This window comes from Vidua macroura, chromosome 27 (genome assembly GCF_024509145.1).
Source record: "Vidua macroura isolate BioBank_ID:100142 chromosome 27, ASM2450914v1, whole genome shotgun sequence".
Lineage (NCBI taxonomy): Eukaryota > Metazoa > Chordata > Aves > Passeriformes > Viduidae > Vidua > Vidua macroura.
Window position 1 is genome coordinate 4,207,233 of NC_071597.1, and position 16,238 is coordinate 4,223,470.

At 51.4% G+C, this 16,238-nt stretch overlaps 1 protein-coding gene and 3 pseudogenes across 1 annotated transcript; all 4 read left to right on the plus strand.

The window, feature by feature from the left end:
- The first annotated feature begins 220 nt into the window (after positions 1–220).
- LOC128819638 (feather keratin Cos1-2-like) lies at positions 221–2,103 on the plus strand (annotated as a pseudogene).
- Positions 2,104–2,862: 759 nt separating this feature from the next.
- Positions 2,863–5,648, plus strand: LOC128819675 (uncharacterized; annotated as a pseudogene).
- A 1,313-nt stretch (positions 5,649–6,961) lies between these two features.
- LOC128819624 (feather keratin Cos1-2-like) lies at positions 6,962–10,232 on the plus strand. Its single transcript, XM_053999868.1, has 2 exons — positions 6,962–7,033; positions 9,359–10,232. Exon 2 carries the CDS (start codon positions 9,380–9,382, stop codon positions 9,686–9,688), a length of 309 nt encoding a protein of 102 aa, XP_053855843.1. The 5' UTR covers positions 6,962–7,033; positions 9,359–9,379; the 3' UTR covers positions 9,689–10,232.
- A 2,450-nt stretch (positions 10,233–12,682) lies between these two features.
- LOC128819676 (feather keratin Cos2-2-like) lies at positions 12,683–13,778 on the plus strand (annotated as a pseudogene).
- Positions 13,779–16,238: the final 2,460 nt, after the last annotated feature.

A 16,238-nucleotide genomic window follows, 5' to 3' on the forward strand; every position in this document is an offset into this window, starting at 1 on the left:
TCCCTGGGCCTCTTTGAACCCCCAGGGCACTTTCCTAAAGGATTCTTCTTGCCAGGTCCCAAAGGCAATAAAAAACAATGTTTATGGAGTTCAGGGTAGCAATTTTGCCTTCTGTTCTACACAACCACTGCACATCACAGACAGGAGAGCTACTACCCCAGCTTTCTCCAAAATCCCAGTAAGGTCCCAGGTCTGCACACGTGCACAAACTTGATGATGTCCTGCTCATTAAAATTACTCAGGTATCCTGGAGAAGGAACAGGCCCCAGACCACTCCTGGCATTCCCAGAGGACCCACAGAGATTGCACAGAAAGATGATGAGCCAACTGAGGCCAACACAATTATTCTCTGAGCACTCTTAGAGTAGCAACAGGGTCCAACCCTCCCAGCAGACGCAGAGCTGTGTGCAACAGTGAGTGACCATCATGGAGAGATGGGAAAAGCAACAGAAAAGGATGTGTCATGACCCCTCACGTGGCAGACCCTGGCCATGTGGGCAAGAAGCACGAGACTGATGCCCATTTCCTGACAACCTGGACAAAAACAAACCCACAGGAATGACACAGGTGAACACCTTTGTCCACAGAGGACGCTGCCAGCTGATGGTCTGAGCATTCTAAATGCACTCAGCATTGGTTTTGCCCAGGAAATCCTTGAATCTCTCATGCCGGCACTTAGAGAAATGACCCTTCATGTAGGAAAGCACAGAGAATTAGCCAGGAAATGAAAAGGCAGCAGTGCAGGAAACCAGGACACAGCCCCTACCATTAGCTGGGATGGTGCCCATTTGACATGAGCTGGTCAGAAAATTACTGCTTCCACTAAGGTGCCTCTGGGCCTGAGGCAGGCCAGGACTGCTATAAAAGGCAGCCCAAGTCTCTGCTCTCTCATCCACTTCTCTCACCTCCTACTCCTCAGGAACCAGGTGAGTGGGAAGCCTCTTCTCCTCCTCCTGCTGCTGCTTCAAGAGCAGCTCTTGCCTGGCTGGAGGTCTCAGCTGAGAGGGGCTGTCATAGCCCAGGGCTGGGAGCTGCTTCTGCTGGGAGAGGGCAGGGGAGAGAAGGTCTTGTGCAGACAGAGAGAGGCTGGGACTTGGCTGAGGTGGCTCCTGGGCTTTGAGCTGGGCACTGCAGTGTGGGCAAGGAGGTGCCTGGGCTGCAGGGCGTTTGGGTGCAGTGCTGCTTCTCGTGTGTCCTCACTTTGTGCTTCTCCCTGCCCTCTGTGCCAGGTGCACCTGTGACCCCGAGCCATGTCCTGCTGCAAGCCCTGCGACCCTTGCTGCCAGCCCTGCGGCCCCTGCCCGCTGGCCAACAGCTGCAATGAGTGCTGTGTCAGGCAGTGCCAGAGCTCCCACGTTGCCATTGAGCCGCCTGCTGTGCTGGTGACCCTGCCCGGGCCCATCCTCAGCTCCTTCCCACAGAACACCGTGGTGGGATCCTCCACCTCTGCTGCTGTTGGCAACATCCTCAGCTGTGGCGGAGTGCCCATCAGCTCTGGGGGCTTTGACCTCTCCTGCATCACCAACTGCTATGGTGGCAGCAGATGTCGTCCCTGCTAAAGCTGCTGGCAATGTCTTTCAGCAAGAACGTCCAAGACTTCAAAGCACGGTTTTGGGCAGGAGATAGAGCTTCAGAAAATTGTATTCACAGCCTTGGACCATCGCTTCCTTGTTCTACTCTCCTCTCCTTTTCTGTCCTTCTCTTCCCAAGGCTAATATGGACTTGTTGTCCTTCCTTCCTCCGCGGAGCAGTGCAAAGAGCAGCACATGGGAGCTCCATCTTAGTGGCGGCTCCTGGTGCTCTCTGTGAGCCATCTCCTTTTCTTCTTTAAACTTATTAAAACTGTGTTGCATTCAAGCCTTGACCTCTGAGTCGTCTATTGTTCTGGGCCAACTCCTCCAGTCTGCTCAGGAAAAAAGTGGAGACATAAAATGCCTGGGGCTCGCTGCAGTGGATTTTACTTGGTGCCCTGTTCCCTTGGAGCTGGTGAAGAACATCCCTGGCTCCTCAGCAGCCAAAGGCCACGATGGAGACTTTGGCTCCAAAGGAGTGGCAATGGGAAACAACAACAATTAGGGACAGCCCACAACTCATCTCTTCCTATCCTTCCTTCATTGTCTGGCCTCGGGTCTGTGGCCAGCACACCTGGCAACAAGGAGATGAGATCCAAACCTCACACGCTCCCTCAGCACTCGGCACGGCCCAGCGGCTGCCCAGACCCGCAGGGCTGAGGGGATTCACAAGTAAAGGATTGGTAACACACTCAATCTGTGCACTGGAGTCTCCATCGCTGGGAACCCAACACCTCCAAAAGGATCTCATGTTTTCTTCTAGGTGTCCATCTTCCCTTTGCAAATGACTTGTGGCTTCACTCCTAATGCCAACATTTAGGAATGTTTTCCGCCCTACTTGAAAATTTCTGATTAATCCTTGGCCTTCAGCCCCAGGCAATGGTCCAAATATCATTCCCTGGGTAGCCATGTTGTCTTGGGTGCAGAAAATGAACTCCTAACGGTATTGCTGGGCTCCAGTTACCCTGGGCTTGGGTTCACAGGTCCTGTGATGCAGGTGACATTCCACACATGCTCCTCCTGCTGGCGTCTCCAGGCAGAGACAGAGCCTTTGTCCATCTCACGGGATGCTGACACACCTTGCTCTGTCCCAAAACCAAGGCTTCATCTGCTCCTCGTGAGACCTGCTGCCCAAGCACTGGTCTCAGTTGCCACAACCAAACCATCCCCAGTTCCACATCCTTCTGTGTGTGTGACCCCCATGGGCCACCCCTCCGCATGGCTCCTTTTGGGAACCACAACATAAAAAAGACTACAAGCTACTACAGAATGCCCAAAAGAGGCTACAAGGATGGGAAAGGGTCTGGAGGATCCCTATGAGGAGTGGCTGAGGCCGCTAAACCCATCCATCCAGGAGAAGATGAGACTGAGGTCAGACATCACTGTCATCTTTGACATCCTCCTGAGGGGCAGTACAGGGGCAAGAGCCAAACTTTGCACGCTCATGACCAGCGTCAAGACTTGAGGAAGTGGGTTGGAGCTGAGTTGAGGGAGGTTGCGCTTGGATATCAGGAAAAGGTTCTTCACCCAGAGGGTATTTGGTGGTCGAGCACTGGAACAGGCTCCCCAGGGAAGTGGTCTCTGCACCAAACCTGACAGAGCTCAAGAAGGGTTTGGACAACACTCTCAGGTGCTTGCTGGGAGTCTTGGCATGTCCTGTGTAGGGCCACGAGTTGCACTTGATGCTCCTGATGGGTCATTTCCAACTCGGCATCTTCTATGAGTCTAGGAGTCTATGACTGTGCTGAGAAAGTCCCAGTCCTCTTGGTAGCTGCCATTCAATTCCTACAATACTGTGATGAGGTCCTCCACAAGCCTCTGGCTCTCCAGGGAGAAAAGACTGCATTCCTTCAATCTTTCTCTTGGGGCTTAGGTTTTTGGGTTTTTTTTCCCTAGGGGAATTTTCTTCCCATTTGGTGCCAGGGAGATGATGGCTGGACAGCGATCAAGAGACCGAAGACATGGTTTTTCTTTGTCCCACACTTCCTGTGCAGTGCTTTGCCTTTTCTTAAATATGTTTTCATGAAGACTTGACCAGTGTCCCTGAGAGGTTCAGGCTTGGCCAGCACTGACTGCATTCTTTAGCTGTCCGAATCTGGCTTTGTAGGACATGGGGGCAGCGCTTGAGATCTTCTCGTAGGCTCCCCACTGTTACAAAAACCAGGTCATATAACAGGGGGAACAAGGGAGTATAAAGCAAATTTGGGTGAATAAAAAAAATGTAGAAGGAAAGAACCAGTTCAGGCTGGTTTAATAGACTAGAAAGCAAATTTCATTTAGTCTCTTTCAAATTCCACAGGAAAACAATGTTTTGGTTTCAATAAAGGGCAGATGCAACGTGGAATAATCTCAAATTGAGATATTATGCTGTAGGATTTGGAAAGAAATACTTAAGAAAATACAACCATCTAAAGCCCTTGGTGGATCTACTTCATGTCTTTGGCAAGTTGAACAGACCAAGCTAGTTATGGTCATTTCCATAATGTTATTACCTGGAAATCTGCATTATCTCACATTCTCCCTGGGCCTCTTTGAACCCCCAGGGCACTTTCCTAAAGGATTCTTCTTGCCAGGTCCCAAAGGCAATAAAAAACAATGTTTATGGAGTTCAGGGTAGCAATTTTGCCTTCTGTTCTACACAACCACTGCACATCACAGACAGGAGAGCTACTACCCCAGCTTTCTCCAAAATCCCAGTAAGGTCCCAGGTCTGCACACGTGCACAGACTTGATGATGTCCTGCTCATTAAAATTACTCAGGTATCCTGGAGAAGGAACAGGCCCCAGACCACTCCTGGCATTCCCAGAGGACCCACAGAGATTGCACAGAAAGATGATGAGCCAACTGAGGCCAACACAATTATTCTCTGAGCACTCTTAGAGTAGCAACAGGGTCCAACCCTCCCAGCAGACGCAGAGCTGTGTGCAACAGTGAGTGACCATCATGGAGAGATGGGAAAAGCAACAGAAAAGGATGTGTCATGACCCCTCACGTGGCAGACCCTGGCCATGTGGGCAAGAAGCACGAGACTGATGCCCATTTCCTGACAACCTGGACAAAAACAAACCCACAGGAATGACACAGGTGAACACCTTTGTCCACAGAGGACGCTGCCAGCTGATGGTCTGAGCATTCTAAATGCACTCAGCATTGGTTTTGCCCAGGAAATCCTTGAATCTCTCATGCCGGCACTTAGAGAAATGACCCTTCATGTAGGAAAGCACAGAGAATTAGCCAGGAAATGAAAAGGCAGCAGTGCAGGAAACCAGGACACAGCCCCTACCATTAGCTGGGATGGTGCCCATTTGACATGAGCTGGTCAGAAAATTACTGCTTCCACTAAGGTGCCTCTGGGCCTGAGGCAGGCCAGGACTGCTATAAAAGGCAGCCCAAGTCTCTGCTCTCTCATCCACTTCTCTCACCTCCTACTCCTCAGGAACCAGGTGAGTGGGAAGCCTCTTCTCCTCCTCCTGCTGCTGCTTCAAGAGCAGCTCTTGCCTGGCTGGAGGTCTCAGCTGAGAGGGGCTGTCATAGCCCAGGGCTGGGAGCTGCTTCTGCTGGGAGAGGGCAGGGGAGAGAAGGTCTTGTGCAGACAGAGAGAGGCTGGGACTTGGCTGAGGTGGCTCCTGGGCTTTGAGCTGGGCACTGCAGTGTGGGCAAGGAGGTGCCTGGGCTGCAGGGCGTTTGGGTGCAGTGCTGCTTCTCGTGTGTCCTCACTTTGTGCTTCTCCCTGCCCTCTGTGCCAGGTGCACCTGTGACCCCGAGCCATGTCCTGCTGCCAGCCCTGCGACCCTTGCTGCCAGCCCTGCGGCCCCTGCCCGCTGGCCAGCAGCTGCAATGAGTGCTGTGTCAGGCAGTGCCAGAGCTCCCACGTTGTCATTGAGCCGCCTGCTGTGCTGGTGACCCTGCCCGGGCCCATCCTCAGCTCCTTCCCACAGAACACCGCCGTGGGATCCTCCACCTCCGCTGCTGTTGGCAACATCCTCAGCTGTGGCGGAGTGCCCATCAGCTCTGGGGGCTTTGACCTATCCTGCATCACCAACTGCTATGGTGGCAGCAGATGTCGTCCCTGCTAAAGCTGCTGGCAATGTCTTTCAGCAAGAATGTCCAAGACTTCAAAGCACGGTTTTGGGCAGGAGATAGAGCTTCAGAAAATTGTATTCACAGCCTTGGACCATCGCTTCCTTGTTCTACTCTCCTCTGCTTTTCTGTCCTTCTCTTCCCAAGGCTAATATGGACTTCTTGTCCTTCCTTCCTCCGCGGAGCAGTGCAAAGAACAGCACATGGGAGCTCCATCTTAGTGGCGGCTCCTGGTGCTCTCTGTGAGCCATCTCCTTTTCTTCTTTAAACTTATTAAAACTGTGTTGCATTCAAGCCTTGACCTCTGAGTCGTCTATTGTTCTGGGCCAACTCCTCCAGTCTGCTCAGGAAAAAAGTGGAGACATAAAATGCCTGGGGCTCGCTGCAGTGGATTTTACTTGGTGCCCTGTTCCCTTGGAGCTGGTGAAGAACATCCCTGGCTCCTCAGCAGCCAAAGGCCACGATGGAGACTTTGGCTCCAAAGGAGTGGCAATGGGAAACAACAACAATTAGGGACAGCCCACAACTCATCTCTTCCTATCCTTCCTTCATTGCCTGGCCTCGGGTCTGTGGCCAGCACACCTGGCAACAAGGAGATGAGATCCAAACCTCACACGCTCCCTCAGCACTCGGCACGGCCCAGCGGCTGCCCAGACCCGCAGGGCTGAGGGGATTCACAAGTAAAGGATTGGTAACACACTCAATCTGTGCACTGGAGTCTCCATCGCTGGGAACCCAACACCTCCAAAAGGATCTCATGTTTTCTTCTAGGTGTCCATCTTCCCTTTGCAAATGACTTGTGGCTTCACTCCTAATGCCAACATTTAGGAATGTTTTCCGCCCTACTTGAAAATTTCTGATTAATCCTTGGCCTTCAGCCCCAGGCAATGGTCCAAATATCATTCCCTGGGTAGCCATGTTGTCTTGGGTGCAGAAAATGAACTCCTAACGGTATTGCTGGGCTCCAGATACCCTGGGCTTGGGTTCACAGGTCTCTGTGATGCAGGTGACATTCCACACATGCTCCTCCTGCTGGCGTCTCCAGGCAGAGACAGAGCCTTTGTCCATCTCACGGGATGCTGACACACCTTGCTCTGTCCCAAAACCAAGGCTTCATCTGCTCCTCGTGAGACCTGCTGCCCAAGCACTGGTCTCAGTTGCCACAACCAAACCATCCCCAGTTCCACATCCTTCTGTGTGTGTGACCCCCACGGGCCACCCCTCCGCATGGCTCCTTTTGGGAACCACAACATAAAAAAGACTACAAGCTACTACAGAATGCCCAAAAGAGGCTACAAGGATAGGAAAAGGGTCTGGAGGATCCCTATGAGGAGTGGCTGAGGCCGCTAAACCCATCCATCCAGGAGAAGATGAGACTGAGGTCAGACATCACTGTCATCTTTGACATCCTCCTGAGGGGCAGTACAGGGGCAAGAGCCAAACTTTGCACGCTCATGACCAGCGTCAAGACTTGAGGAAGTGGGTTGGAGCTGAGTTGAGGGAGGTTGCGCTTGGATATCAGGTAAAGGTTCTTCACCCAGAGGGTATTTGGTGGTCGAGCACTGGAACAGGCTCCCCAGGGAAGTGGTCTCTGCACCAAACCTGACAGAGCTCAAGAAGTGTTTGGACAACACTCTCAGGTGCTTGCTGGGAGTCTTGGCATGTCCTGTGTAGGGCCACGAGTTGCACTTGATGCTCCTGATGGGTCATTTCCAACTCGGCATCTTCTATGAGTCTAGGAGTCTATGACTGTGCTGAGAAAGTCCCAGTCCTCTTGGTAGCTGCCATTCAATTCCTACAATACTGTGATGAGGTCCTCCACAAGCCTCTGGCTCTCCAGGGAGAAAAGACTGCATTCCTTCAATCTTTCTCTTGGGGCTTAGGTTTTTGGGGTTTTTTTTCCCTAGGGGAATTTTCTTCCCATTTGGTGCCAGGGAGATGATGGCTGGACAGCGATCAAGAGACCGAAGACATGGTTTTTCTTTGCCCCACACTTCCTGTGCAGTGCTTTGCCTTTTCTTAAATATGTTTTCATGAAGACTTGACCAGTGTCCCTGAGAGGTTCAGGCTTGGCCAGCACTGACTGCATTCTTTAGCTGTCCGAATCTGGCTTTGTAGAAGCTGGTCATATAACAGGGGGTACAAGGGAGTATAAAGCAAATTTGGGTGAATAAAAAAATGTAGAAGGAAAGAACCAGTTCAGGCTGGTTTAATAGACTAGAAAGCAAATTTCATTTAGTTACTTTCAAATTCCACAGGAAAACAATGTTTTGGTTTCAATAAAGGGCAGATGCAACGTGGAATAATCTCAAATTGAGATATTATGCTGTAGGATTTGGAAAGAAATACTTAAGAAAATACAACCATCTAAAGCCCTTGGTGGATCTACTTCATGTCTTTGGCAAGTTGAACAGACCAAGCTAGTTATGGTCATTTCCATAATGTTATTACCTGGAAATCTGCATTATCTCACATTCTCCCTGGGCCTCTTTGAACCCCCAGGGCACTTTCCTAAAGGATTCTTCTTGCCAGGTCCCAAAGGCAATAAAAAACAATGTTTATGGAGTTCAGGGTAGCAATTTTGCCTTCTGTTCTACACAACCACTGCACATCACAGACAGGAGAGCTACTACCCCAGCTTTCTCCAAAATCCCAGTAAGGTCCCAGGTCTGCACACGTGCACAGACTTGATGATGTCCTGCTCATTAAAATTACTCAGGTATCCTGGAGAAGGAACAGGCCCCAGACCACTCCTGGCATTCCCAGAGGACCCACAGAGATTGCACAGAAAGATGATGAGCCAACTGAGGCCAACACAATTATTCTCTGAGCACTCTTAGAGTAGCAACAGGGTCCAACCCTCCCAGCAGACGCAGAGCTGTGTGCAACAGTGAGTGACCATCATGGAGAGATGGGAAAAGCAACAGAAAAGGATGTGTCATGACCCCTCACGTGGCAGACCCTGGCCATGTGGGCAAGAAGCACGAGACTGATGCCCATTTCCTGACAACCTGGACAAAAACAAACCCACAGGAATGACACAGGTGAACACCTTTGTCCACAGAGGACGCTGCCAGCTGATGGTCTGAGCATTCTAAATGCACTCAGCATTGGTTTTGCCCAGGAAATCCTTGAATCTCTCATGCCGGCACTTAGAGAAATGACCCTTCATGTAGGAAAGCACAGAGAATTAGCCAGGAAATGAAAAGGCAGCAGTGCAGGAAACCAGGACACAGCCCCTACCATTAGCTGGGATGGTGCCCATTTGACATGAGCTGGTCAGAAAATTACTGCTTCCACTAAGGTGCCTCTGGGCCTGAGGCAGGCCAGGACTGCTATAAAAGGCAGCCCAAGTCTCTGCTCTCTCATCCACTTCTCTCACCTCCTACTCCTCAGGAACCAGGTGAGTGGGAAGCCTCTTCTCCTCCTCCTGCTGCTGCTTCAAGAGCAGCTCTTGCCTGGCTGGAGGTCTCAGCTGAGAGGGGCTGTCATAGCCCAGGGCTGGGAGCTGCTTCTGCTGGGAGAGGGCAGGGGAGATAAGGTCTTGTGCAGACAGAGAGAGGCTGGGACTTGGCTGGGGTGGCTCCTGGGCTTTGAGCTGGGCACTGCAGTGTGGGCAAGGAGGTGCCTGGGCTGCAGGGCGTTTGGGTGCAGTGCTGCTTCTCGTGTGTCCTCACTTTGTGCTTCTCCCTGCCCTCTGTGCCAGGTGCACCTGTGACCCCGAGCCATGTCCTGCTGCAAGCCCTGCGACCCTTGCTGCCAGCCCTGCGGCCCCTGCCCGCTGGCCAACAGCTGCAATGAGTGCTGTGTCAGGCAGTGCCAGAGCTCCCACGTTGCCATTGAGCCGCCTGCTGTGCTGGTGACCCTGCCCGGGCCCATCCTCAGCTCCTTCCCACAGAACACCGTGGTGGGATCCTCCACCTCTGCTGCTGTTGGCAACATCCTCAGCTGTGGCGGAGTGCCCATCAGCTCTGGGGGCTTTGACCTCTCCTGCATCACCAACTGCTATGGTGGCAGCAGATGTCGTCCCTGCTAAAGCTGCTGGCAATGTCTTTCAGCAAGAACGTCCAAGACTTCAAAGCACGGTTTTGGGCAGGAGATAGAGCTTCAGAAAATTGTATTCACAGCCTTGGACCATCGCTTCCTTGTTCTACTCTCCTCTCCTTTTCTGTCCTTCTCTTCCCAAGGCTAATATGGACTTGTTGTCCTTCCTTCCTCCGCGGAGCAGTGCAAAGAGCAGCACATGGGAGCTCCATCTTAGTGGCGGCTCCTGGTGCTCTCTGTGAGCCATCTCCTTTTCTTCTTTAAACTTATTAAAACTGTGTTGCATTCAAGCCTTGACCTCTGAGTCGTCTATTGTTCTGGGCCAACTCCTCCAGTCTGCTCAGGAAAAAAGTGGAGACATAAAATGCCTGGGGCTCGCTGCAGTGGATTTTACTTGGTGCCCTGTTCCCTTGGAGCTGGTGAAGAACATCCCTGGCTCCTCAGCAGCCAAAGGCCACGATGGAGACTTTGGCTCCAAAGGAGTGGCAATGGGAAACAACAACAATTAGGGACAGCCCACAACTCATCTCTTCCTATCCTTCCTTCATTGTCTGGCCTCGGGTCTGTGGCCAGCACACCTGGCAACAAGGAGATGAGATCCAAACCTCACACGCTCCCTCAGCTCTCGGCACGGCCCAGCGGCTGCCCAGACCCGCAGGGCTGAGGGGATTCACAAGTAAAGGATTGGTAACACACTCAATCTGTGCACTGGAGTCTCCATCGCTGGGAACCCAACACCTCCAAAAGGATCTCATGTTTTCTTCTAGGTGTCCATCTTCCCTTTGCAAATGACTTGTGGCTTCACTCCTAATGCCAACATTTAGGAATGTTTTCCGCCCTACTTGAAAATTTCTGATTAATCCTTGGCCTTCAGCCCCAGGCAATGGTCCAAATATCATTCCCTGGGTAGCCATGTTGTCTTGGGTGCAGAAAATGAACTCCTAACGGTATTGCTGGGCTCCAGTTACCCTGGGCTTGGGTTCACAGGTCCTGTGATGCAGGTGACATTCCACACATGCTCCTCCTGCTGGCGTCTCCAGGCAGAGACAGAGCCTTTGTCCATCTCACGGGATGCTGACACACCTTGCTCTGTCCCAAAACCAAGGCTTCATCTGCTCCTCGTGAGACCTGCTGCCCAAGCACTGGTCTCAGTTGCCACAACCAAACCATCCCCAGTTCCACATCCTTCTGTGTGTGTGACCCCCATGGGCCACCCCTCCGCATGGCTCCTTTTGGGAACCACAACATAAAAAAGACTACAAGCTACTACAGAATGCCCAAAAGAGGCTACAAGGATAGGAAAAGGGTCTGGAGGATCCCTATGAGGAGTGGCTGAGGCCGCTAAACCCATCCATCCAGGAGAAGATGAGACTGAGGTCAGACATCACTGTCATCTTTGACATCCTCCTGAGGGGCAGTACAGGGGCAAGAGCCAAACTTTGCACGCTCATGACCAGCGTCAAGACTTGAGGAAGTGGGTTGGAGCTGAGTTGAGGGAGGTTGCGCTTGGATATCAGGAAAAGGTTCTTCACCCAGAGGGTATTTGGTGGTCGAGCACTGGAACAGGCTCCCCAGGGAAGTGGTCTCTGCACCAAACCTGACAGAGCTCAAGAAGGGTTTGGACAACACTCTCAGGTGCTTGCTGGGAGTCTTGGCATGTCCTGTGTAGGGCCACGAGTTGCACTTGATGCTCCTGATGGGTCATTTCCAACTCGGCATCTTCTATGAGTCTAGGAGTCTATGACTGTGCTGAGAAAGTCCCAGTCCTCTTGGTAGCTGCCATTCAATTCCTACAATACTGTGATGAGGTCCTCCACAAGCCTCTGGCTCTCCAGGGAGAAAAGACTGCATTCCTTCAATCTTTCTCTTGGGGCTTAGGTTTTTGGGTTTTTTTTCCCTAGGGGAATTTTCTTCCCATTTGGTGCCAGGGAGATGATGGCTGGACAGCGATCAAGAGACCGAAGACATGGTTTTTCTTTGTCCCACACTTCCTGTGCAGTGCTTTGCCTTTTCTTAAATATGTTTTCATGAAGACTTGACCAGTGTCCCTGAGAGGTTCAGGCTTGGCCAGCACTGACTGCATTCTTTAGCTGTCCGAATCTGGCTTTGTAGGACATGGGGGCAGCGCTTGAGATCTTCTCGTAGGCTCCCCACTGTTACAAAAACCAGGTCATATAACAGGGGGAACAAGGGAGTATAAAGCAAATTTGGGTGAATAAAAAAAATGTAGAAGGAAAGAACCAGTTCAGGCTGGTTTAATAGACTAGAAAGCAAATTTCATTTAGTCTCTTTCAAATTCCACAGGAAAACAATGTTTTGGTTTCAATAAAGGGCAGATGCAACGTGGAATAATCTCAAATTGAGATATTATGCTGTAGGATTTGGAAAGAAATACTTAAGAAAATACAACCATCTAAAGCCCTTGGTGGATCTACTTCATGTCTTTGGCAAGTTGAACAGACCAAGCTAGTTATGGTCATTTCCATAATGTTATTACCTGGAAATCTGCATTATCTCACATTCTCCCTGGGCCTCTTTGAACCCCCAGGGCACTTTCCTAAAGGATTCTTCTTGCCAGGTCCCAAAGGCAATAAAAAACAATGTTTATGGAGTTCAGGGTAGCAATTTTGCCTTCTGTTCTACACAACCACTGCACATCACAGACAGGAGAGCTACTACCCCAGCTTTCTCCAAAATCCCAGTAAGGTCCCAGGTCTGCACACGTGCACAGACTTGATGATGTCCTGCTCATTAAAATTACTCAGGTATCCTGGAGAAGGAACAGGCCCCAGACCACTCCTGGCATTCCCAGAGGACCCACAGAGATTGCACAGAAAGATGATGAGCCAACTGAGGCCAACACAATTATTCTCTGAGCACTCTTAGAGTAGCAACAGGGTCCAACCCTCCCAGCAGACGCAGAGCTGTGTGCAACAGTGAGTGACCATCATGGAGAGATGGGAAAAGCAACAGAAAAGGATGTGTCATGACCCCTCACGTGGCAGACCCTGGCCATGTGGGCAAGAAGCACGAGACTGATGCCCATTTCCTGACAACCTGGACAAAAACAAACCCACAGGAATGACACAGGTGAACACCTTTGTCCACAGAGGACGCTGCCAGCTGATGGTCTGAGCATTCTAAATGCACTCAGCATTGGTTTTGCCCAGGAAATCCTTGAATCTCTCATGCCGGCACTTAGAGAAATGACCCTTCATGTAGGAAAGCACAGAGAATTAGCCAGGAAATGAAAAGGCAGCAGTGCAGGAAACCAGGACACAGCCCCTACCATTAGCTGGGATGGTGCCCATTTGACATGAGCTGGTCAGAAAATTACTGCTTCCACTAAGGTGCCTCTGGGCCTGAGGCAGGCCAGGACTGCTATAAAAGGCAGCCCAAGTCTCTGCTCTCTCATCCACTTCTCTCACCTCCTACTCCTCAGGAACCAGGTGAGTGGGAAGCCTCTTCTCCTCCTCCTGCTGCTGCTTCAAGAGCAGCTCTTGCCTGGCTGGAGGTCTCAGCTGAGAGGGGCTGTCATAGCCCAGGGCTGGGAGCTGCTTCTGCTGGGAGAGGGCAGGGGAGAGAAGGTCTTGTGCAGGCAGAGAGAGGCTGGGACTTGGCTGAGGTGGCTCCTGGGCTTTGAGCTGGGCACTGCAGTGTGGGCAAGGAGGTGCCTGGGCTGCAGGGCGTTTGGGTGCAGTGCTGCTTCTCGTGTGTCCTCACTTTGTGCTTCTCCCTGCCCTCTGTGCCAGGTGCACCTGTGACCCCGAGCCATGTCCTGCTGCCAGCCCTGCGACCCTTGCTGCCAGCCCTGCGGCCCCTGCCCGCTGGCCAGCAGCTGCAATGAGTGCTGTGTCAGGCAGTGCCAGAGCTCCCACGTTGTCATTGAGCCGCCTGCTGTGCTGGTGACCCTGCCCGGGCCCATCCTCAGCTCCTTCCCACAGAACACCGCCGTGGGATCCTCCACCTCCGCTGCTGTTGGCAACATCCTCAGCTGTGGCGGAGTGCCCATCAGCTCTGGGGGCTTTGACCTATCCTGCATCACCAACTGCTATGGTGGCAGCAGGTGTCGTCCCTGCTAAAGCTGCTGGCAATGTCTTTCAGCAAGAATGTCCAAGACTTCAAAGCACGGTTTTGGGCAGGAGATAGAGCTTCAGAAAATTGTATTCACAGCCTTGGACCATCGCTTCCTTGTTCTACTCTCCTCTGCTTTTCTGTCCTTCTCTTCCCAAGGCTAATATGGACTTCTTGTCCTTCCTTCCTCCGCGGAGCAGTGCAAAGAACAGCACATGGGAGCTCCATCTTAGTGGCGGCTCCTGGTGCTCTCTGTGAGCCATCTCCTTTTCTTCTTTAAACTTATTAAAACTGTGTTGCATTCAAGCCTTGACCTCTGAGTCGTCTATTGTTCTGGGCCAACTCCTCCAGTCTGCTCAGGAAAAAAGTGGAGACATAAAATGCCTGGGGCTCGCTGCAGTGGATTTTACTTGGTGCCCTGTTCCCTTGGAGCTGGTGAAGAACATCCCTGGCTCCTCAGCAGCCAAAGGCCACGATGGAGACTTTGGCTCCAAAGGAGTGGCAATGGGAAACAACAACAATTAGGGACAGCCCACAACTCATCTCTTCCTATCCTTCCTTCATTGTCTGGCCTCGGGTCTGTGGCCAGCACACCTGGCAACAAGGAGATGAGATCCAAACCTCACACGCTCCCTCAGCACTCGGCACGGCCCAGCGGCTGCCCAGACCCGCAGGGCTGAGGGGATTCACAAGTAAAGGATTGGTAACACACTCAATCTGTGCACTGGAGTCTCCATCGCTGGGAACCCAACACCTCCAAAAGGATCTCATGTTTTCTTCTAGGTGTCCATCTTCCCTTTGCAAATGACTTGTGGCTTCACTCCTAATGCCAACATTTAGGAATGTTTTCCGCCCTACTTGAAAATTTCTGATTAATCCTTGGCCTTCAGCCCCAGGCAATGGTCCAAATATCATTCCCTGGGTAGCCATGTTGTCTTGGGTGCAGAAAATGAACTCCTAACGGTATTGCTGGGCTCCAGATACCCTGGGCTTGGGTTCACAGGTCTCTGTGATGCAGGTGACATTCCACACATGCTCCTCCTGCTGGCGTCTCCAGGCAGAGACAGAGCCTTTGTCCATCTCACGGGATGCTGACACACCTTGCTCTGTCCCAAAACCAAGGCTTCATCTGCTCCTCGTGAGACCTGCTGCCCAAGCACTGGTCTCAGTTGCCACAACCAAACCATCCCCAGTTCCACATCCTTCTGTGTGTGTGACCCCCACGGGCCACCCCTCCGCATGGCTCCTTTTGGGAACCACAACATAAAAAAGACTACAAGCTACTACAGAATGCCCAAAAGAGGCTACAAGGATAGGAAAAGGGTCTGGAGGATCCCTATGAGGAGTGGCTGAGGCCGCTAAACCCATCCATCCAGGAGAAGATGAGACTGAGGTCAGACATCACTGTCATCTTTGACATCCTCCTGAGGGGCAGTACAGGGGCAAGAGCCAAACTTTGCACGCTCATGACCAGCGTCAAGACTTGAGGAAGTGGGTTGGAGCTGAGTTGAGGGAGGTTGCGCTTGGATATCAGGAAAAGGTTCTTCACCCAGAGGGTATTTGGTGGTCGAGCACTGGAACAGGCTCCCCAGGGAAGTGGTCTCTGCACCAAACCTGACAGAGCTCAAGAAGTGTTTGGACAACACTCTCAGGTGCTTGCTGGGAGTCTTGGCATGTCCTGTGTAGGGCCACGAGTTGCACTTGATGCTCCTGATGGGTCATTTCCAACTCGGCATCTTCTATGAGTCTAGGAGTCTATGACTGTGCTGAGAAAGTCCCAGTCCTCTTGGTAGCTGCCATTCAATTCCTACAATACTGTGATGAGGTCCTCCACAAGCCTCTGGCTCTCCAGGGAGAAAAGACTGCATTCCTTCAATCTTTCTCTTGGGGCTTAGGTTTTTGGGGTTTTTTTTCCCTAGGGGAATTTTCTTCCCATTTGGTGCCAGGGAGATGATGGCTGGACAGCGATCAAGAGACCGAAGACATGGTTTTTCTTTGCCCCACACTTCCTGTGCAGTGCTTTGCCTTTTCTTAAATATGTTTTCATGAAGACTTGACCAGTGTCCCTGAGAGGTTCAGGCTTGGCCAGCACTGACTGCATTCTTTAGCTGTCCGAATCTGGCTTTGTAGAAGCTGGTCATATAACAGGGGGTACAAGGGAGTATAAAGCAAATTTGGGTGAATAAAAAAAATGTAGAAGGAAAGAACCAGTTCAGGCTGGTTTAATAGACTAGAAAGCAAATTTCATTTAGTCTCTTTCAAATTCCACAGGAAAACAATGTTTTGGTTTCAATAAAGGGCAGATGCAACGTGGAATAATCTCAAATTGAGATATTATGCTGTAGGATTTGGAAAGAAATACTTAAGAAAATACAACCATCTAAAGCCCTTGGTGGATCTACTTCATGTCTTTGGCAAGTTGAACAGACCAAGCTAGTTATGGTCATTTCCATAATGTTATTACCTGG